Source organism: Cyrtonyx montezumae, unplaced genomic scaffold (assembly GCF_038088225.1).
Source record: "Cyrtonyx montezumae isolate F1298 unplaced genomic scaffold, pur_monq_1.0 scaffold_8, whole genome shotgun sequence".
In the NCBI taxonomy this organism is placed as follows: domain Eukaryota; kingdom Metazoa; phylum Chordata; class Aves; order Galliformes; family Odontophoridae; genus Cyrtonyx; species Cyrtonyx montezumae.
The window spans coordinates 82,785,092-82,808,246 of NW_027072089.1; the positions used below are offsets into that span (position 1 = coordinate 82,785,092).

General features: G+C 38.2%; 1 protein-coding gene across 2 annotated transcripts in view; it reads left to right on the forward strand.

Annotated features, from left to right (window-relative positions):
• The window catches only part of NUP153 (nucleoporin 153), a 42,643-nt gene extending 19,614 nt beyond the window's left edge, over positions 1–23,029 (forward strand). Inside the window, exons 5-22 of one of the 2 annotated variants that reach the window (XM_065752884.1) lie at positions 70–198; positions 1,866–1,982; positions 2,102–2,146; positions 2,247–2,300; positions 4,313–4,459; positions 5,665–5,717; positions 7,788–7,911; positions 9,387–9,524; positions 10,647–10,739; positions 10,976–11,066; positions 11,365–11,484; positions 12,799–13,407; positions 15,037–15,231; positions 15,783–16,625; positions 18,190–18,558; positions 20,131–20,391; positions 21,289–21,448; positions 21,909–23,029. In XM_065752884.1, coding sequence (XP_065608956.1) covers positions 70–198; positions 1,866–1,982; positions 2,102–2,146; positions 2,247–2,300; positions 4,313–4,459; positions 5,665–5,717; positions 7,788–7,911; positions 9,387–9,524; positions 10,647–10,739; positions 10,976–11,066; positions 11,365–11,484; positions 12,799–13,407; positions 15,037–15,231; positions 15,783–16,625; positions 18,190–18,558; positions 20,131–20,391; positions 21,289–21,448; positions 21,909–21,993 — 3,633 coding nt within the window. In that variant the 3' untranslated portion in view covers positions 21,994–23,029. The remainder of the gene's footprint in view (positions 1–69; positions 199–1,865; positions 1,983–2,101; positions 2,147–2,246; positions 2,301–4,312; positions 4,460–5,664; positions 5,718–7,787; positions 7,912–9,386; positions 9,525–10,646; positions 10,740–10,975; positions 11,067–11,364; positions 11,485–12,798; positions 13,408–15,036; positions 15,232–15,782; positions 16,626–18,189; positions 18,559–20,130; positions 20,392–21,288; positions 21,449–21,908) is intronic. The other variant, XM_065752885.1, reaches the window with a different exon arrangement.
• Positions 23,030–23,155: the final 126 nt, after the last annotated feature.

Sequence of the window (23,155 nt, forward strand, 5' to 3'; positions counted from 1 at the left end):
AATATTTATTTTAATCATTTTAAAAGTGTGTCCATTTTACTAATTGATTACCACACTATGTTTCTATAGTCTCTTGGAAACACTTCTGTCTTTAAGACAAGCCAGCTTGGAGATTCTCCATTTTACCCTGGAAAGACCACTTATGGTGGAGCAGCTGCAGCGACAAGGCAGACAAAAGTGCGAATTGCTCCTTACCAGGTATCAGAAAAATAGTGTGGTAAGAAATAGTGGTTGAAGTACGGAACTTGTGTACTATAGCTCTGAGTGGGGAGCTGAGAATGTGGCAACAGCTCCTATTCTCCTCTCTCTGCCTGCAAGAGTAGAAATTTAAGTAGCAATTGCTGTTTAAATTATTTTAACAGTTATTCTGTAAATATTTGTCATAATGAACAAGAATGGATATATATATCTGCTATAGCTAGATGTCCATAGTTGGTATTTCCTCTGTTAACTCTAAAAACCATTCAATTTGAGTGCCACTGTGTGCCACTAACTATGTCACGTTAAAATAACATCACACAAATAAAACATTGACAGCATAACATTGGAAACTTGTGTTTATAGTAGCAAAAGCTAGATAGTCAGACCTTTCTGATATATATCTGTAGAACTTACACAATCATATCTACGCTCATCCTATGAATAAATTTTATAAGCCTGTTCACTCTTTACTACATCTGAAATCAGCATTACAAATCCTTTATTCTGCTACTGCCTAGAGAGGGGCATGCAGGACTAAATGCAATCTCAAGATGAACAGTAACATTCTTTTTATTTTAATATGGTTCATATTGTTCTTGAAAAGAGTTATTTGCCCCTGAGTTCTTGGTGTTCTGAAATAATAGTAAATAAAATATGCTGACAACTCTCAGTAGCTAGAGTAGAATCTAAAACGGAAGTCGAATCGGGTTTGGTAAGAATGTATGTAAATCAAAATGCCCCCTATAAAAAAAAATAGAAATAAAAAATTCACAAGGACTTTAAGGAAATCGAAACATGATTTTCTGGGTCTGTTCTGGCAGCCCATTTCAGCCATGGAACAAGGGCAGTGCAAGTTTCTGATCTATGGGAAAACTTCTTTTAAAACTTCCTGCAAGCTGGGAGCCCTCTTTGATCAGTTATTTTAACTTTTTGCAGTGTAACTGTGGATTATACAAAAAATATTAGGCTTCTAAAGGGGAGAGTGGCTTGCTCATTTCTGTTTGCTGTGGATTACTGGAAAGAATCTAGCAGAGGGCCACCAAGATGATGAGGGGATTGGAGCACGTCTGTTAAGGGAAGAGGCTGAGAGAGCTGGGCCTGTTCAGCCTGTGTTAGGAGTGGCTCAGGGAAGATGTCATCAATGTCTAGTGCCAAGAGGATGGAGCACTGGGCTCTTTTTAGTGGTACTTAGTGCTAGGATAAGAGGTAAGGGGTACAGTTAGAAACACAGGAGGTTCCATGTAAATACCAAGAAGCAAATTACTGGTTATGGTTGTATCCACTGATTTTAAGATGGTATACTTGCACCATAATGAAACTCTTAAAGGGCTGGTTTTTTTAGTTCTGCACTGCAAGTCTTCAGTTCTGTTTTCTGATTACTACTTCAGAGACAGTAGCAGTCATGACATTTTCCATCTTTCTACCCATATGAATTTTTTTTTTTTTTTTTTTTGCTTTATCCCCCATGCAACTGGAGGCCCAGTTAAACTACTATAAGCTCAGAATGTATTTTCTTCATTATGGCTTGAACTCCCAGTGAATGCATTTTTCTCTGTCATCAGAGAATATTGGTTACATTGTTCACATAGCCTGGGGATGTAAAATACATGCTCGTTTAACTCAAAGTTGAACAGCATAATGATTACAGTGCTGTTTTTTTTCAGACACCAGTAAGAAGGCAAATGAAAGCTAAACAAGCCAATGTGCAGTCCTATGGTGTGACAAGTTCCACAGCACGGCGCATCCTGCAGTCACTAGAGAAGATGTCAAGTCCTTTGGCGGTAAGTGGCACTCCTTTTATAAATACATGAAATAAAGCAGATTAAAACTTTGTACATGTGCCATGAAAGTCTTCCCTATGTTTGCCCTGTTTAATTTATTGCGTTAATTTTTTTCGTAGGACGCTAAAAGAATTCCATCTCCTGTTACCAGTCCGCTGTCTTCTGTAAGTTGACCATGAAACCCACACATTTTTATTGTGTGAAACCCTCTCTGAGGAAAGAAAATTTGCTCTCTAATATTTATGCTTTATTTTTTTTCCTTAGTCTGTGGACAGAAGCGTGCTGGATATTACGGGCTTCCATTCCACGCGAAAACAGGTAAAAACCTGTAATGTCTTAAGCTGATAAATTTTCTGTGCTTCAGTGCTATCACAAGAAATTTCACAAACCTCAGTGGCAGTGTATGAGTGAGTTCCAGTTAATATTTGCATTACAGTTATAAATTCATACCTTGGTTATGTGAAAATAGAAAAAAAATGTCATTCTACCTGAACTAGATGAAGGGTTGTGAAGATTACTCAGGTTAAGCATTCGTGTGATCTTTGTGTGGTAGTGCCTCGATAACATCAAATGAAGATACAACTTTTCTAGAACACATAAAGTGGTTTTATCTTGTCCTGTGTCTTGGAGAGAAGCTGTGTGTTAACACTCCTGTTCAGGAAAGCTTGACCTTGAAGAAATGATCACGGATAGCAAAGTAATGATTGAGTTGTCATACAGATTTTGTACAGACTTCTGTGTTTGTTTAGGTGCAGAAAAGGAGTACTTCTGCTTATTATCACCATCCAGATAATGAAGGGGAAAATTGTTAATTTCTGTCCTTTATACAAGTTCTTCACTGGATATTTAATTAAGTTTACAATCACTTCAGAGTTTACGAACATCTTGAGATGTTTGAGGTTTCCTGGACCTTCTTTTTGCCATTGGCTAGATTACAGTGTACTTTACTTTTCCATAATCTTGTAAGTATTACCCAATTAACTGAAAACAAATCTGGTGTAAATTCTCAGTTAAATTGTAGAACCACACCTATGATACGGCATTAAGAAAGATCTGCTAGATTTGCAACAGAGGGATTGAAGTTGTCAGGCAGTAAACAAATGTTGCATACAGCTGTCACTGGGTAAAAGTAGATAGATTGTCCATTCATAATGCTAGGATTCATAATGTTTGGCAGGAGAAGGGTAGCCTGTGATGAAAAGCAATTATTTGCAAAGGACACGGTTCTCTGCTTTACTACTGAAGTGAATGTGTGGTTGACCGAACTGTTGCACGCTCAGGCAAAACTTTTGCAGTGGGTAGCAGTGATGTATGTGGTATTTCACTTATTTCAATGATCTGCAGTAGACAGAGTAGCTCTTGATGTACTAAACAGCTAACTGGGCAATTTTTGTTTACTCAAGTTATTTACTCTTAAAGCCAGCAATGAAGCATTGTTCATTCTAAGCAGATTAGTGAATTTAATTTAAAGGTGTTTTAATCATGGTCTCAAATCATTCTTAGAAAGATGTATTTTTAATGATGTTATGGACAGTGTGAATTTTATTACCAAGTGTTGAGGAAGTTAAAGCTTAGTGTAAAGTTTTCTGTTTATATTAATGAATCAGTCTGATGAAGTTTGCTATTTTTCTGATCTTTAAGACTGTGGATGGTGCTTTTAGTAAATCTTGCAGCCCTTTGAGTTTGTTTTCTGTTTGACAGTTCAGTGAAGTCAGTTTTGCAGAACATACAGTATTTTCTGTTAAAAAAACCAAAAAACACTAGTTTGTGAAAATGCTTTGAACAGTGAAATTAAACTACTACATTAAGTTTATTTAATACAAATCTTAAATAATAGGTGATGTTTTAGTGAATGAGATTATATTACAACTTTTTTTTTTTAAGTGCTCTAGTGTTATGTGACTTCAAAGGAGGAAAATGTAGGTAGTATGATGCCCAGAAGACTGTATCAGTTGCTTAATAGTTTGAATGGTAAATCAGTGGGTAAAGCTAGTAAAAATATCACAGTGTAGGCAGGGGAAAAGAGAGGAGTATTATAGGAACATGAGTTATTTTGATTATGGTAGCGTGAATTGTTTTGTCTATGAAATTAACTGCCATATTTTGAAATTAGTCAAACTTTAGCTACTACTCTGTAGCATTCTGGACTCATCGCTGATTTTCTGGTGATTTCCTTCTGTGTGTTGAATATTTTTGGAAGTTTTCAATTATTTTCATTGTGTGCCGAGGCTAATGGGAGGTTTATGGTTCTGTAATTGTTTTCATCCATAAATACTGCAGTTAATTTTGGTGGGTGCAAGAATAAATTGATTACATCTTCCCTTTCTAAGGTGGAGTCTCAGCATCCGCCTGTTCAAAAACTGGTGACACCGAAGGCAATCTCTCTGTCAGGAAGTCGGGCCCAGTATTTTAAACCATCTCTGACTCCATCTGCAGATACTAGCAAAATTCACCAGAGAGTAGAAACAAAGCACAAAGTAAGTACATTTTGCAGTCCTTGCCTGCTAATTTTATATGGTTCTGTCATGTTTCTAACCAGTAACTACACCGTGATGCTCTTTCTTTGCAAAGAGTATTGGTAGTATGTTTGAGAGATGCACTAAAGCAGTGGAAACTACTGTGGAATAGGTTGAGATTTTCTGGATTTAATTACATTTTTGGAATAATTAAGTGGTTTGTGGTTGTTTCACAATTCAATTATGTGCTACAGGGTCAGGTTCTTTTCAGTGAAAGAATTTTAAAACACAGAAACAACATTTTCCTTTTGTGTCCTACTGTACACAGAGGTGTCCTTGATGGAACATGCTGATGTGTGTAGGCTCTTCTAGGTGAGCTACATGTTCCAAGGGACACTTCTGATGTCATCAGCTTAGTCATCATTTTTTATCACTTCAGTGTAGATGGAATCTCTGATAAATTTTCTATAAAAGAAGAGTGGAATCTCTTTCTCAAAAACCACCACTTTTCCAGTATTGTTCTGAATGAAAAAGTGTCCAGGTGTTAAATCTGTGGACCTTCTAGGCAAGAGATGAAAGTGGATAAGTGGATAGTCATTACTGATGGTTCCTGTTTTTAAATCTCTCAATCTCTGTATTGTTTAGCCAGCACAATCTTTCTTAATAGTGTTCTAAAAAGGAATGTAGCAGCAACTGCTTGGTTTCGCTTGGAAGAAGAGGGTGTGTTGTTTTGTTTTGTTCTTTAATATATAAAAAATTATTAAATTTATTAAAGAACAAAACAAACTGCGTATATATTTGTATGAATGTATGTATGCATATATATGTTCTTCTTAAACTAAATCACTTTTTATGGGTTGGTAAGTTAATACTAGCTTTGTTAAGAAAACTTGATTTGATTCCCCACTGCCCAATACTTTCACCATTATGTTTTATTTAAAATAATTACTTTCTTTGGTAGAGAGTTTGACAAATGTGATTAAGTATTAACAATTCTGTCAGTTCATCCTCAGCGCTAAGAGAAGCAGTGATAATTGTTTTAGCCCCAATATTTAGCTGAAATGTACCTAGAATACTGAATTTGGGAACAAGATTAATTAGGTGCAGGTGTATTTATTGGTATAAATTGAAAAACAAGCAAACAAAAATACAAAAAACAACACAGTTCATTGTCTGTGTTTTGTGTATAGTATATAAGTTCAGCTAAATCTTGAAATAATTTGCAGGAAATGAAAGAGAAGAATTTGCCTGAAAAACAGCATATTGAACCACCAGAAAGGTATGAGAAATCTATTAATTTAAGCTAACTTGTATGAAGAAAGCTATCTCATTGTCAGAGTGTTCTGTCTGCACGTCTCTTTGGAAACACAGTTCTCAGTAATGGGAACAAAACTTTGTGTTTTGAGAGATGTAAAGTTTGAATCACATTTGAAGGTCAGTATAAGTTTGAGAAAATTATCCTTTTTAAGAAAGGAAGGAAGATAAACAAGAATGAAATCAGATTATCAGTGATGTATCAGTAATGATTTTTCCCCCATGTTCATCTCCTTAGTAGGATGTGAAGATTGGAAACATGGTACATTATTGTAGCAGTAATGCTAAGTCATGGTTACCAGTGCTAACCAGTGGTTGAGCACCTGGTGGGGAAGCAGGGCCAACCCAAGGGAGCAATTGCTATGGGGCCTGGGGCGTTCTTGGCTTGCATAAAAAACCAACCAAACAAACCCTCAGCGCTTTGATTTGGCATCTAAAAGTTTGACTTCACAACTGCCTTTTCAGGGGTGTGAGAGTTTGGCTTTAACGTTTTGGCATTAATGCAAAGAGGTGTTGGGTTTGACTTGTGTGGGCTTTTTTTTTGTTTTGTTTTTTTTCAAAGAGCTCCAAATTGTCTTTTGTAGAAATCTGTTCTACTCCTTCGTGTGGAAAGGAGATTCAGAAGGCATAACTGTGTTTTATTTGGTTCACAATGTTTACAGCGATGTCCTAATCTTGTCTGTAGGGTAGGGAGATGTGGTTTTCTCTCTTTCTTTTCCTTCTTCCCTCTTGTGAAGCTGGTCTCTGTTGTGTGCCATGTTGTAGATGAAGAACACAACACTGATATTCTGGCAAGAGTTCCTTTGTGCAGATAAGTTGGAATACTGGTTAAGCTATTTTTCTGGTAGCAAAGGCTGTTTGTTCTTTAAACTTGTGTCTGGTTGTAGGATGGATTTACTTGAAGACTGACAGATGTCTTTGCCCCTTGAAGCTATTATGTGTTAAGAGGAATAATGCAGGCTATAGTTGTCTTATGCCAAAATAGATCTTTATTCAGACTTTTTTCAGAATCCAAATTAATTGTCAGTTTGGTTTAGAGAAAAGCCTGAGCACATGGCCTTAGGGATCTGGCTTCCTCTCAGCAGTTACAGTGCTATTCAGACTGCTTTCAAGTATCTGATGAGTTTAGACCCATTCTTTTCCTTGATCTTCCAGAAATTGTACCTACTGTCTTCCATTGTGATCTAATATTCTTTAATGACTGGCTGAGTCATTAAAGCATTGATGCAGTGATTTTTTTCAGGGACATTTCATTTTGTTACCATAGTACTTCTGATGTTATTCCTTACTTCACTTCTGGTTTGGGATGTATTTTTTTTTTCTTTCTTTCTTCTCTTACCACTTGAATTAGGAAATCTTTCTGGTTTTGATCTAGGCTTTCATAACAAACAGAGATATGCCTTTGTATGCCTTACAAAAGGGATCTGTGTTCATATCTGAAAAGAATTCTGGAATGTTGGCACACCCAAACACCTCTGCTGTTCCTGCTGATGGACACATAAAAGCCTGAGCTGCTTCTGAAACTTCTGCTGTATTATCTTGCCATCTTAAAGGCACTCTCTTCCATCAGAGCTGTTGGCAGTGTTTCCCATGTGTGCATACATGCACTCTGCCTGTATTTTCATGAGTTGTTCTTTTAGATCCTTGCAGAGTTTTAATGTTTGTCACAGAACTGGAGAACCAGTCCATGTCTGGACTATTCAAAGGAAACATTAGAAATTATCAGCATGAATCAGCTCTTCTATTTCAGGTCTTCTGGCTTAGTCATCATTCCCATATGGATGTTGCAACTTTATGTATGTCATTTTCATTGCTGTTCTCTTTTTAATACTCAGTCTTCTAAATAGCATCAATTGTATTTACCAGCATTTAGGAACTTATGAAACAGCTTTACCTTTTTCCTGATTCTGGTTAATAGTTTCAGTTCTAGGAATAACGATAGCAATAATAGCTTGGAAATAAATTGACTGGGTTTTTTTTCTTATTTTTTTCCGTTTTTTTAACCCTCAACCCATGCATTGTTATTCTGTGCTAGCAATTTGACCTACCCCAGATTCAGCACTCCTGCATCCAATGGGCTGTCTTCAGGAGTGAGTGGTGGTGGCAAGATGAGAAGGGAAAGAGGAGTACACTATGTATCAAAGCCTGGACAAGAACAGGTAAGTGACTCTTCTGTTGATTGCTGCCTTTGAGATTCCTGAGTTATGTCAGTTTTATTACTTCACGGTAAATTATAAGAATGCAGTCTTAGGTTTGTGGGATTTTTTTTTCTTGTGGATTTCAGAACTAGCTCCAATTTACTTACTCTGTTTGAACTTTGCTTATGTACTTCTGGAATTTGTAGATCTGCTACGTTGGAGATTACTCATACTAGAATATTTCCCACTAGCAGTTAAATGAATGAGTCCTAAGAGTAGGAATGTCTTGGTGGAAGTTTGTATAATGAAGTGATATTTGAAACAAGTGCCAATTATGTAAACAGTGTTTACTGAATTTGTTTCCTGTTTAACTCTTGTACACTTAAACAGGCCAAGACTTCAGAAGAGAATTAGAAAAGTGTTCTGCATGTCTGCTAATTATGACTTACAGTTTTTGATACTTGCTGAACTTGTGAGAGGTTTTTTTCTTGTTTTAATGGGAAAAAATCTATTTAAGACTATAGTCATGAATATCCAAAAGATTATTTTTTCTGATTGGATGTTATCTAAGCTGCCTATGACTATATCTTAAGTGTAAGACCAACTTTTAACTTTTATCTGATGCAATATAAAGAAATGGTAAACAATGGAGTATGTTTTTATAGTTAAAATAAAATAGCAATGCAGATAAAAATAGCTATGTTCTATAAACTTTTCAAAGCAAAATTGTGAAATGCATGTAAGTCATAGGGTGCACTGAATGTCTGTGGTACCAACTTCTCTCCCTGCGTAGCCGTTCACTTCTGTTTAGATCTTGGTGGTACTGTGCAGACTGTGATTAGATTGACTGTTCTCATTTAAACCCTAACTCGTCCAATCTTGGTAATCAGCGCAAAAGCTAAAAGTGAACCCAGTGTTTTTGGGATGTTCTGGTTTATGTCCTCATACATGGTATAGTCGGGATTTAGCAGAGTAGAATCTTTGTGGGCATTTTGTGTATTGAAGCTATATGTTCTTTAAATGTTGTATTGTTCTGAATCCACTGTTGTAGCGACTTCAGAAACTTGGGCAGCCATCCTGCCTAATTTTGCAAGAACACTTTCTCATTTGCCTTGAGAGTGTACTCTTCACCAAAGAAATGTGAGGATAGTTAGAAACGGTGATGCTTCTCTAGATCTTTAATGACCGAAGTATTGAAAACAACCATAAGTCTGATCTGTGCCTCTCTGTGTTCTGCATAGGTAACAGTTTTGAGCTAACTTCTAGTATTCATTCTGGACTGGTGTGGTGTAATGAGGAGGCAGGCCTGCCTCCTCATGAATTAAAATGACTTAATAGACTGAGATGGGGAGATGAGGAATTCCTTTAGAAAACTTGCTTTCTCTTAAATTATGTATGTTTTTGTTAAATTTGATTTTAGTAAGGAATCAGAGGTAAGACAGGATGAGAAAGTAGTACATTTTGTAAAAGAGAAACGTTTTAATTTGCAACTCTAGGAAATAGAGGAACCAGCACTCCCGAAAATATCCCTGCCCATCAGTACTGCATCGCTGGCTCCATTCAATTTTAGTTTTCTGACTAGCAGTACTGTCTCATCATCACCAAGCACTGTTTCAACATCAGTGATGAACAAGGTAAATCTTCATGGTACACTAAAAATATGTTTCAGTGTGAGTATACGTCTGCTTTGTTGCAAGCTAACTTCTGTGGTACTCGTGAAACTATGCAGTTTTAGTTCATACTGAGTTGAATAAATCAGAGTTGTATTGCCATTTGCAGAGAAAAAAGCTTTTTTTGTTGTCAGACTTGTAAACCACTGGCTAAGATAACTGTGTAACTGTTTCAAAAGCTATGGAATGTTGAGAGGGGATTTTAGACCAAGTTGTTTATGTTGGTTTTGGCAATGATAGGGTTAATCTTCTTTATAGTATCTATGAGAAGTTGTCAGTCTGTGATGAATACAGTGCTGATAGCACACCGGTGTTCAGCTGTTGTTGTGCAGTGCTTACACAACATCAAGGCCATTTCTGCTTCTCACCCTGCCCTGGCAGCAAGCAGGCCAAGGTGCACAAGGGCAGGGAGAGGGCTCATCCGGGACAGATGGTCTCATGTGACCAAAGGGATGAACCATACCAATAGCATCATGCTCGACAGCTAACACTGAGGGAAAGGAGGGGGATGTTCAGGGTTACATTTGGTTTTCCAAGTGGCGGTTATGCTGCTTAACTTCTTACTTTGACCTGATTCTCTTCCCTGTCCCATGTGAAGGGAGTGGCTAGCTGCCTACAATGGTTACAGCGTGACATTAAGTTATTGAATTAGAGGTGGCATAAGTGGTCATTCAAGCCTTGCATAGAATGAGCCTAGTGTGCAATAATTGGAATATTACTATATAAAATTATTGTTTGATTTGCTCCAGTGTACTTGAAATAGTTTTGCATTTTTTGAAGCAGTCATCTACTTTAACCTGTCAAAGAAGTTCTTTAGTGGACTGAATTTAAATGTCTTCATTTTCCCGCTTTTCCATATATTTAGACCTAAGCAGCATTTCATCTTTTTCTCTTTGTGTGATTTGGTTTTGAAGATACTGTCTTGTATACTCATTAGCAAACTTCATTTTGTTTTATTATTCCTCTCATCTGTGAATTAGAAATAAACATCATATTTCTGAACTTCACTGCAAAATTTCTGTTGGATTCTGAATTCAGGTAGTTGCTGCTCTTAGATATAAACCTTCAATTCTTTTGAAAATACAGGTACAACCAACAAGTAATGTTGGCAGTCCTGTGTTCAGATTTTCATCTCCAATTGTGAAATCTACTGAGGCAGAAGTGCTACCTCCGTTGTCTGTAAGTAAAATAAAAAAGCTCAACTTTTTCCTCGAAGATTTAGTAGTATACTGCAGAACATTAAAACTGAGGTGCCTGTGCTAATGGGGAAAACGATTGTGTAGGTTTATGGCTTATACTTAGTCATCCAGCATATGTAACAAAAATTAGGAGGCTTGATCAGGGTTTGTATCTGTGTGTGAATTTTGTTAAAGTTTCTTTTGTTTCAGACTCTGAAAAACTTCTCTTTTTCATAGCAGATTGGGTTTACATTTAGTGTTCCTGTTGTAAAATCGGCAGAGCGTTCCGGATCCAGTGATACACCAGTGACATCCTTACTTACCTGTGGTAACTGCAATTTTAGCATTTCAGATCTGAAGTGCGGATTTTCTTTTTTTGTGTATTAAATAGTGAATCTGTCCTTTCTGAGCATGCTAGTGGTTTCAGACACTGTTAGACTCCTGCAGTATTTTTTCAGTGACAGATCTGCTTTTACAGGGTGTAACTGAAAATTGTAAAGTAGGTTGAATTTTAGATTGTTAGAATGGTAAAAGTTGGAAGTTCTTGTTTCTGGCAAAAGTGAATGTATTCTGTTCGAATTGGATTGCATTGTGAAAGATGTTTTTATTTTCTCTTGTTTCTGAAGATACCACCACTGTAAACAGCATCAGCAATAAAAAGGAAGAAAAAGAAGAATATGATGGCCCCTTCAAACCTGCAAAGGTCTTAAAGGAGGGGAGTGTGTTAGACATTCTCAGAAACCCTGGTAAGATGATGAACTTCTTTTTAAAAGATACTGCAGAAAAAAAGCTAACATGAATTAAAAAAAAAAAAAAGCTTACATAATGGTTAATGCAGTATTAGCTATAAATACAAATGAAGCAAAGCGTTATGTTAAGTGCTATGTCTGCTAGGATGAATCTACCCCTTCTAAGTGGTTGTTATTGCTGCAAGTAAAACTGCAACTTCAAAACCAGATGGATTACATCTGCTATGTGTTAGAAAGTAAATGAGGTGTGAAGAGAATTAGTCAAATAATCAGTGCTTAATTTTAAGTAAATAAAGCTTATAGAATTGAAAGGAAATGTTTATAAATCTCAACATTCTTGTCCCACTTCCAACAGCCCTGGAAATAAAAATAAAAATATATTAGAAAAAGAGTAAAGAATTTCGTTCCTAAAGATATATTACAAATGCTGCAAATAATTGGGCCTTAAATTGTATATATATGTTTTTTACATCGAAAGGAGCCAAGTGAGAGAAAATACATTGTGTGTTTTGTTTAAGGGTAGACCTCTGAGTGAAGTGACAGTCACTTTCTTCATCAATTTAAGAGAAGCAGGGTCTACACCCACATTGTTCAAAGGCTTCATTGCTGATTGAAAAATAAACCAACACCACAGTATTTATTTTAGCTTTACAGGCAACTTGAGCTGCTGCTTAAGATGTGTTTCCTTTAGGGTATCTTTGTTAGTAGCTTCTGTTTTGCTAAAATTGGCATCTTGAAATAAGAAGTTGGCCTGTGTCCAATGCACTTTAAAGGATTGTGAAATTGTGACAATTGTTCTACTGTCTTGCTTTTATTATGTAATTAATATTCAGCACCTGTGGGGAAATGCCCTGTGTATCGCTGTTCCAAGGACAAACTGCTGTACAGTTACTGAAGTAAATTTGAATAATTATTACACCAGGAATAGCTTCAGGAATTTAATTGGATTGGGTGTGGTGTCTTGATGAAACTGAATTATTTCCAGCGCATGATGGATGGTCAGATTTCACTCAGCTACGGTTTGCTCACACGTGTCAACCAGTGAAAAAATTAGATATAAAACTTTTCTGAAAGTGAAGAGTTAAATGAAGCTTTCTGTTGTGTCTCAGTGCAGCGTATGAAGTTTCATCCATTTAGATCAGATTTCCAGGGACTTCCTTTTGCACTCAGTCTGAGTGTGTATATTTGTAGCCGTTGGCACTTGAATTAAAATTTATGCCCTGTAGTGTCATAAGTAACATAGGTAAACGTAGTGAGGTACTGCTTTAACAGGAATGTGAGTTTTTGTATATATATTTTTTCCTCATCTAGGCTTTGCATCTGTAAAAACACACTCCTCTGCATCTGCACAGCCCATCACAAGCACAGTGGTCTATACGAGGCCTGCAATAAGTAGTTTTTCTGCAGGTAAAGAGACCTCTAAACAAACATCGTCGTATTGGCAGTCTGATCCGTGTGACCCATGTTTGCAGAACAAAGTCTCGGACAGCAAGTGTGTCACTTGTCAAGCTGCTAAAGTGTCAACAGCTGAGAGTACGAAACAGAGCTCAAGTCCAAGTGGCTCCACTAAGGCAGTGGCCCCTCCAGTAGGGATGCTGGGCTTCGGAGACAAATTCAAAGCAGCGCCTGGAACATGGGATTGTGATACTTGTCTGGTCCAGAACAAACCTGAAGCTACAAAGTGTGTGGCATGTGAGACACCAAAGCCTGGGATGGGAGTAATGCCTACTCTGGCATTGCCGGTGACCACAGAGAGCTCGGTGACTGTGACATCCTCCTCCAGCAGCACTGATACCACAGTCACTCTGGGCTTTGGAGACAAGTTTAAGAAGCCAAAAGGCTCTTGGGACTGTGCAACATGCTTTGTATCAAATAAGGCAGAAGATAGCAAATGTGTAGCCTGTCAGTCCGAGAAACCAGGTATGGCTTTTTTTCTTTTTTTAACCTCCTATTGTTTTCTATTGTGATTTTCTTTACAGAGTAAAAAAAATTGTATATATAAAAAGTTCAGAGCAGCGCAACAGCTAGACGTGATTGATGGAATAGTGCCTGTCAGCAAGAATTACTACAGGCACTTTTGAGGTGTCAGCCTGGGTTCCAGCTTACCACATAAATTGAAGTGATTGTGAAATATGTTAGCACAGAGCTGAATCAAAGCATATATACCTTGCATTGCAGCTGTTGAGGAAAGATGACTAAACTGGATGACTTAAATTAAGAACTATTTACTGATTTTTCACCAGGGAAGAATGTAAACTCTGAAGAGTTTAAAAGAAGCTTTTTTTCTCTTTCAAAAAAATAAGTAGAAATCATATTTGCAAACCATGATCAAAACTATCTTCACTCACCACTTGTATTACACTAAGAAAGATATAAAGCCATGTTTTGAGACAGGGTAGTCATAAGTAGTCATCTTAAGCTAAAACAAAATCCTGTGTTCAGGTGTCCCGGTGAAGGTCAGTGGTAGGCTTAAAGAACATAGGTGACCCCACTGGGTAATTTCCTCAGCCCAATTCTGGCTTGTTTCCCACTGTTTGTCATTGTAAATGGTTTTGAGTATAGTAAGTGTATTTTTAACATTACAGAATATTTAAAAAATACAAGTATTGTAGTTCTAAATTTAATTGACAGTAAGCGACATTTGGTATATTAATATGTGTCAGAAAACACACGTACAAATATGAGGTAAAAATATGGAAGAAAAAAAAATTAGGATGAAGTAGAATTTGTTTTTGTAATAATCCTGTACAGTAAGTGTGAAATTTCATCGGGTGCGGTAGTGCATTTCAGGGGGAGTTGGTTCTGTTGAAGAGCCTCTGAGAGCCTTTATCTGAGACTCTATAATTGCAAGGAGAAGTTGTGGAAGTGAGGGGTTTACTGTTACCGCTTTTAAAAACTGCCCTCAGTGATTTAAAAGCTGCTGGAGTGAAGATGTCAGTGTAATGCTTTTGTGCATTCTGGGCGACCGCTTCAATCCTCATGCTTACAGAGCCAGAAGTTTTCTGCTGCAGCATCAAATGACATCTATTCCTTTACTGGGGAGAAAAATCAGAGGGATTTCAGGCCTCTTCTATGGAGGTTTCTGCCGCTCTTGATGATAGTGCAGCTTGTGTGCTGTACAGAGTTGTGTGTCTGGAAGCTTTTGAGTTTCTTTCTGGTTTTTTTTTTTGTTTGTTTGTTTGTTTCTGTTCTGTTTCATGATGACATAGTTTTGAACGTGTCTGACTTTGGAATTTGGAGAAAAGTAAATCTGATAAATTCTCAGCTCCACATCACTTTATAGTCATCTCAGTGTGCTAACATTGACTATGGGTTACTTGTGCCAGCAGAAATTATTTTCGTAGTTTCAGTTGAGAAGAGTGTCCTTGAATTACATCTGAAATTGTTGCTGATTTTTATGAATTGCTGTTCTTTGATGTTTTACTGTTATACTTGTCTGATCTGTAAATTGAGGAGTGTTTGAGAGTTTCTTATAAAGTGATAACGGCTTTTTTTTTTTTTTTTTTTTTTAACTCAAGCAGAATGTTTAACCTATTGCTTATCTCACAGGGAGTTCAGTGCCTGTGACCAGTAGCGGTGCATCTGCATTTGCTGCTCCTTCTGGAGAACTTCTGGATTTAGACAAATTCAAGAAGCCTGAAGGAAGCTGGGATTGTGAGGTCTGCTTGGTCCAAAACAAAGCAGAGGCTACGAAGTGTGTAGCCTGTGAAAGTGCAAAGCCAGGCACCAAAACAGAGTTCAAAGGTAATACTGGTTAAAATGAGGGTGTGCATTCTGCATTTCATTTTTGTTTTGCTTAGACTTTTTTTTTTCCAGGCTCAGTTTTTTTCTTAGAGCTATGGCAAAATTATTCATTTTTTTTCCCTGTAGGATTATTGCCTAGCTAAGATCACATGCATATGGTTCCACTTGTTCTCCCAATAATAAATGTCTGTTTTTTAGATAAAAGCTTTTTTAATAACATGCTTGTTCTTGGCCTTATGTGACGTTCACTTAGAGTTTAGACAAGAAGTGTAATAATAGTGGTATATATATTACATTTAATACTAGTACACTTTTGAAAGCCAAGGAATGGACAGAAAAATACCATTTTTGGTAAGGTTTATTTAGAGAGGAAGGGTGAGGGGATTTTGTTTTCTTGTTTTCTGTTTTGATTTTGGTTTGGTTTTCGATGTTTTTTACAGTTTTAGTTGGGAAGTTTGAGACTAGAGCCCCAGCTGTGTAGCTAAAGCCTTCACGTGCCACAGGTGTTGCATCATAGATTACAAAGTAAACAACATTTCTCACTTCGGCAGGTTTTGATGCTTCTGCTGTGTCCACAAATGCTGCATTGCCATCGTTCACGTTTGGTGTTCAGTCATCGTCCTCTGATTCTCAAACATCGGGTATCACAGGAAGTTTTAAATTTGGAGAACAAGGGGGCTTCAAGTTTGGCATTGCATCTGAATCTGCATCTTCCAATGCTGCGCCGGGGGGATTTAAGTTTCCTAGTAATTCAGGGAGCTTTAAGTTTGGAGTTTCATCCTCGGACTCTAAATCAGAAGAGAGTAAAAAAGAAGATAAAAGTAACAGTTTTAGCTTTGGCCTTCCATCTACAAGTAGTCCGGCTCCTTTAACATTCCAGTTTGGAACACCGAGCTTGGGTCAGCAGGAAAAGAAAGAGCAGCAACCAGTATTGTGTGGTTTCAGTTTTGGTTCAAATTCTGCTTCTTCCATAGCTACCAGTGAGAATAAAACCGGAGTCACTGGCTTCACTTTTGGAACTGCAGCAGAAAATGAAGTTGCATCAGCTTCTTTTGCATTTAAGAAATCAGATGAGAAAAAGGATGAAACTCCTTCAACAAAGGGAGGCTTCTCTTTCGGAAACGTGGAGCCAGCGCCTGCTTCACAGTTTGTTTTGGGAAGGACAGAAGAGAAACAGGATTCTGTCAGTTCTGCTGCTCCGTTAGTGTTTGGGAAGAAAGCTGACAATGAAGAGTCAAAGGCACAACCTGTCTTTTCCGTTGGGCAGTCTGAGCATACCAAAGAAGAAAGCACAGCAAAACCTATGTTCAACTTCAGCTTCGTTAAACCATCAGAGAAGGAAACTGAGCAGGCGAAGCCAGCTTTTTCATTTGGGGCCCAAACCAGTACTTCAGGTAAGCAGAATGTCTTTTCAGTTGTCTAAGTCCTTTAAATACTGACTCAGAAGTCATACTTCACAAAGTCTGTACTGGAGCTTTAGAAGAAGTTTAATTCCTGTATGCTGTATGTTTTCTGTTCCAGTTGTGTAGGCAATTAGTAGCAACTCCTTTTTTTTTTTTTATTTCACAGAGTTCTAAGGCTAGGTTTAGGGAAAAAAAAGTCACATCTTAAGGAACTCGTATTGCATCCCACATGAGCATGGAGTTGTATGGTTGCTATACTGGCAGCATAATTGATGGCAAAGTCTTTAGAGTAGTGACATAGAGACTTAATACTAGCTGTTTTCATAGTGCAAGGAGATGTGAGAAGGTGTGTCTCATTCTCATGTACTTGCAGCTGTGCTGCAGAGTGTACTGCTCCAACTCTACTGCCATGGAGGTGTGGAAGTCACTTAATGGATACTACACAGCTTTGTGCATCTCTTATCTGTTGGAAGACTGAACTGAAAGATTTTAGTGACGACTGCTATGTGGAAAAATTCTGATTGTGATTCCATTTGTCTGACTTATCAACTGTGGTTTAGAGAATAATTTGTTATTAACTTCAGAAGTAATAAGGGAAAGGTCAGAAGGAATACAAGCAACATGTAGGGTTATGTTGATTTGTAATCTTTGTATTCTCACGGTTGAGCTGCCACTGAACAGATTGGGGATTGTGGGATTTGGTGGAGGGGAGTTGGTTGTACTGTTTTTTTTCCTTGTCTTTCAGTTGGAGTTTGATTTAGTCATGGAAATTTGGTGAAGCACCTTGTGTAAAAAGGAAATTTTAACAAGCTTTCTTCAACACAGTAGAGGATCCTTTAAAACCAATGTAGATGTAGAAAAGTGTCCCTAACTGCTGGAAAAAAATGGCAGTGGGAAATCAAGAACAGGGTCAGGTATAATGAGAGAGCAGAAGAAGCTTAGGGGAGAACTGAAGAATTATATACTTAAAAAGACAACTTGAAATCTAAAATTGCATTGAGTGCTTTGTGACAGTTCCGTAACTGAGGGCTGCTCTCTGTTGCTCCCAAAAGCAGGTCTTGAAAGTACTGCAGTACAGTGAGCTTAAGCAGAAAGAGTGAGGCTGCAGGGTGGTAAGCTTAGCCAGCTTTAAAGCTGTAGGCACGGGGCTATAATTTCAGAAGAGGCTACGAAAGAAACTGTACCCCTGGTTTTTTTCAGTGCTCCATTTAGCAAACCATAGAAGTGTTGCAGATAATTGATGTTCTTCAGTGAGCATCTGGGAAATGTTTTGAGAAGTTCAGATGTGCTGGTTAATTCTGGTTCTGATTATTACAGCCAGCATTTGCTGTTTGTGACCACTAAACCCTAGGCTGTGGTGGTGTCTTCATTCTTCAGTTTTTCGTTTAATTGCAAGTGGCAGCAGTCAGTGTATTAAATCTTACGTAAAGCACAGCAGCTGGATAGTTTGAGGCATCATTCAGGGTTTCTTCTTGTTACAGCTGTCAGAACAGGGTCTGTCTGTTGTACTTGGTTTGGCATCTTGCAGCATTTCACGTTCTCTTCTCCCTTGCAGATCAAGGAGCAGCAAAGCCATCCTTCAGCTTCTTGAGCTCCAGTTCCTCCAGCTCAGCCGTACCCACCACGTCAGCCAACAGCAGCAGCGTGTTTGGCAGCGTCACTTCTTCCTCCAACCCTGCACCGGTTCCCACGCCTTTTGTGTTCGGGCAAGCCAGCAACACTGTGAGCAGCACTGCTTTTGGCAATTCTGCAGAATCCACAGCATCTCAGTCGTTTGGCTTCTCTCAAGAAAGCAAACCAGCAGCCACATCTTCCACCACTGGTGCAGCAGTTGCTCCGTTTGTCTTTGGTTCGGGAGCTAGCAGTAGCAATGCAGCAAGTTCTGGCTTTACCTTCGGAACCACAACCACATCGAGTTCAACAGGTACATTTAAGCAGCTGCTTTTGCTGTGAGATTACAAAATAAATAAGTGGAGTAGGGAAATAGTGTTTCATGGAGAACGTGTAGGCAAAATGCACGGAAATAGTAAAAGCAGTGAGTGTTTACATTCAACTGTATATAAAAAATGCTAGTGTTTGGGTTTTCAGGCAGTCAGGGAAATACAGTTTAGGAATCAACTCTCTGTGGTGGTGTTTTGTGCAGTGGATAGTCCCTTGCTGGCTTTCATTTGCATAGGAACTCGTTATCGTGAGAATGAGTTTCCCTCTTCTCAGTATCAGTCCAGGGCTGAAGGAAATAACATCAAGATTTGTGATGTCCGTTCTTCTCAAGTACATATTACAAACACAGCAGTGATATATGCAATTGCTGCTTTGTAAAGAGTGACTTCTAATGAGCATGATAGCCAGTTTTTCATCTTTTTAGTTACCTGAACACAGAAAAGAGAATCTGGATTTTTTCCATCTTATGTATGCGTTACACCACTGATGTCCAGCATGAGTTTAGCAGCATGACACAGGGCTAAAGTTTGTGAATAATCTGTATTTCTGTTAGCCTAGAAATTGTTGGAAATAAAATTGAACCTGTAGGGAAGTTACAGCTATTTTGATCAGATTGAATGACAAGTTTAAGCATGGCGATTAAATTTGTTATTTTTTGTGTATCAGAAACAGAGAACAGTCCTAAGTTACAGCAATAAGCAGATCAACCTAACCCACCAGCAAATTAGGAACTTCCAGCATCTTTTTGTTAGTGAATGAAGCTACCTATCAGAAATCTTCATAGAAGTATTTTAATGCCTTTTAGTCTGTCTTAACTTCTGCTTTCCTTCTTGGAAAAACAGTCAGCCCTTGCGAATTATGTTGTAGTGGATGGTATTTTTTTTTTTTTTTTGCAGCATGATATCTGCTTAAATTGCATTTAGATTAATAGTGCTATTTAGAATGTCTCTTTTTGCTCAGCAGAAGTGCGTATATTTGAAGTCACTGTTCAGCCATGTATTTTCCTCTCATTATTTCTGCTGGCCATGCAGAACCAAAGCAGCTAATTTAATGAGCTTGTTTTCTGTTACACAAAGGGACAGATTTATTCTGCTAACCGACTTAGGTCCCTGCGAGCCTGACTTGGTCTCCAAAATTTATAATTGTAAACACTTAGATGAGGAAGGGGTGCAGTTTCTTACAAGAGGAAAGATTTGCATTTGCGTAGGTCAGGAGCTGTATTTTGAATGCTTAAGATAATAAAAATAAATGAATGAGTTTTCTTTACCCGTGATATAAATAGCTTTTAGTAAATACAGATCAGTATGTGCTATTTGTGGGAGTCTGTTTCTAGAAGATGAATGGCTAACAGTAATTTGAGTCTAGACAACTGGTGTTTGAGGTGTATGTTGACTCATGTAAACATGCTGTTATTCATGTTCCTTACAAGAAAAGATACAGTTCCTATTATGAAGGAAGTACTGTTTGTTGTTTTACATACTTGGCTACAAACGTAAAGCTCTGTGGCAATCAGAACAACCCAGCACATACTGAAATTTCTCTTCTTTTCCCTGAGGGTCGTCCTCTTCATTTGTCTTTGGGTCCGGGTCCTCAGTGCCTGCTGCTGGCCCAGCGTTTGGCACCGGTCAGCTACCAGGATTTGGCCAGAGCCAGGGCTCCAGCCAGCCAAACGCACCCAGCTTTGGATCCCTGTTTTCAGCTGGCTCTCAGCCTGCGCCTCCTGTCTTCGGCTCTGTGACGAGCAGTACTCAGCCCCCTGTGTTTGGACAGCAGTCGAGCCAACAGCCAGGTTTTGGCTCTGGTACCTCCAGTGCTGGTGAGTGCCGAGCATCCTCTTCCTTTCTCTTCTCAAAGAGAGCATCTGAAGTTTAGTAAGATGACTTCTGCCTTTGCACATACTCAACTGTAAGAATTAACCTCCATAAAAAATAGTGGGTGTGGGGTGAAAGCTTCGTGTAAAGTTCTTTTCCTGAAACGTGCTGGCAGGAATGATCCTTACAGTTTAAGCATAAGATGTATTCCACGGTAATAACTATTTTTCAACTAAACACATTCCAAACTAAAACACTTGTATTTGATAACATAGCTTCAGGTACAGAAAAGGGTTAGGTCAGGAATAAAAGAAAAGCCTCTTTTCTTCTCAGACGTTTTACAAAATAGCCTCTGTTGAAAGTAGCCTACATTTGTATTAATCAGTAATTAGTTGGTACACTGCGTTAGTTACTCTTTTGTTCTTCCATTAATGAAGCGGAAGTTTAACCGTTCCTGCCATCAAAGCAACACAGACAAACCATGGGGATTTTTGTCTTTAATGTGATTTTTTTCAGACTACATTTGCACCATCAAGCTTGTTTAAATGATAAATCTCGATAATTCAGTACTGCATTTTGAGACTTTATTAATAACCTTTGGTGCACGCAGGCAGAAACTAATGGCAGTACAGGTACCAGCAAATAGTTTGTCAGCGGCGTGCCAGTGACCTTACTTAGTATCCCTTTATGATTCTCTATGGAAGCAAATGAAGTTGTCTAAGCGTTGTTCCTGTGGTAATTTAGTGTTCCTGGTGCACCTCCCTCCCACCCCAAGTTTTGCCATCTTGAGCTATGTTTAAGTGACGTTTGTTTGAGGTAGTGGGAGGAAGTATTTTGCTGGAAAGAATGACGTCAAATCTCAACTTTCTTATTCCCTTCTGTTCCTACCCTATCTTTCTTAGGTCCGGTATTCCAGTTTGGAAGTACTACTTCTAATTTCAACTTTTCAAGTAACCCGGAAGTATTCACTTTTAGCGCAAATCCTCCTGCACCGACAGCACCGGTACAGCCTTCTGGCTCTTCAAGATTTTCCTTCAGCCAGCCTCCACAATTTACAATGGGGTAAGAGACCATGTCAGAACTTCCTTTGAGCTTTTGGTAGTATCAGTGGACCGTGTGCAGCCTCTGCTGATGTTAAATTGTGAGGTACTCAGATGAAGCTCGGAATTTGTCTGAGCCTGGCATCTTCCCTTGCTCTGTTAGCATGACTGGCTAACTAAGCAACCATAGCTTTACAGCAGCCTGGCTCTCAGAAATATCACACACCCATGTGAAATGTACATGTTCTTGAAAAGTAAGACCTGAATTTAGCCATTGCGGTGCTGCTTACCTGCTGAATGAGAGAGATGTAATTGCTGGTGGTTTCTGGAACTCTCTTCCTGTTCATCATATTCCGTTTGTTACCAGCTGCTAACTAGTGAGCCAGATGATAAAAGAGTCGTTCTGGAATATCTACTCAGTGCTGCTACTGAATTTTCAGCTACACTGTCCTAAACTCTGCACTACTCATTTCTTTTGATAGGACTAATGGAAAAAATATTTTCTCTGCCTCTGGATCTTCAGTTCCTGGTCGGAAGATAAAGACCGCAGTTAGACGTAGAAAGTAATCGCCTGATTGGTAAAGCAACTTTCAAAGCAGCTGCTACCCTGCATTGTTCAGTTGTTGGGATCGTACCTCGTGCTGGGTTAGCTGAAGTCAGATCTGCCTAAAGGAATATAAAACTCTGCTGCCCTTTCCTTCCCTCCCTCGTTTAGTTTTTTTGTAACAAGTAGAGTTGGCAACAGGGCCGTTCTCAAGCAAAACTATTTTAGAATCCAGCAAGTTACTTCTGTCACTGACTCGGCATGGTTCGGCTATAGGGATGAGTATAGCCCGCACATGAATGGCTTGTACAATACCTCTTCATCTGCACCACTATGTGCGCTCATCTGCGTTTACTGACGCCTCAGAGTTGTAATTATACCAGTGAGGGGTTCTGTATAGAGTAGAGAATGTTGGTAACGAATGATTTCTTATGCTGAATTTGTGCCGGTGTATGTGTGAAGTGAGTGAGTTTGGGTGTATCGTGCACTAAGACTTTCTGATAGAGGAAGACTGATTACGGGATGATTCATGCTAAGGACTTGTTAGATCTGTAGTTCTCCATTTAATAATTATATGCTATTTCTATATTTTCATTCTTACAGCCCTTTATCACCTGTCTCGCCTTTGTTATTTTATTATGAAACGTGTAAATACAGTTTTGTTTCTCTATGTACTTTTTTGGCATAACAGATCTGTGAAATTGAAATTTTAATTTTGTGTGTTACGGCCATTTTTGTTTAGTATTGTCTCAGATTTTATTATGTAAATCCCATTATTCAAAGTTGCCTAAATCCATTTAGAAAATCTTTAAAATTGGGAATTCTTAAAGTAAGTTTATTGGCTTTTCTGATCCATTTTTGTTTGGACCAAAAACCAGTATTGTACAAAGTATTAAGTATATATTTTTATATTTACTGAAATGGACTGTGGTGACTTTGGATAATAAGGAAAAGTTTAATATTAAAGCCATGTTTATTACAGTATAATTAACATGTTAAACCATGGGATAAATGCCATCAATAAAAACTATGAAATATTGTCTGGCAGTTTTAACTCCAGACGAAGGCTCTTGTGACTGTAACTTTGCTTTGGGGCAGCACACTCCTGAGTGATGATCTGTTTTTTCCACTTCCATAGGAGTGAGAAAAGTTTCTTAGAGAGCAGACACAGTCTAGTAAGAGGAG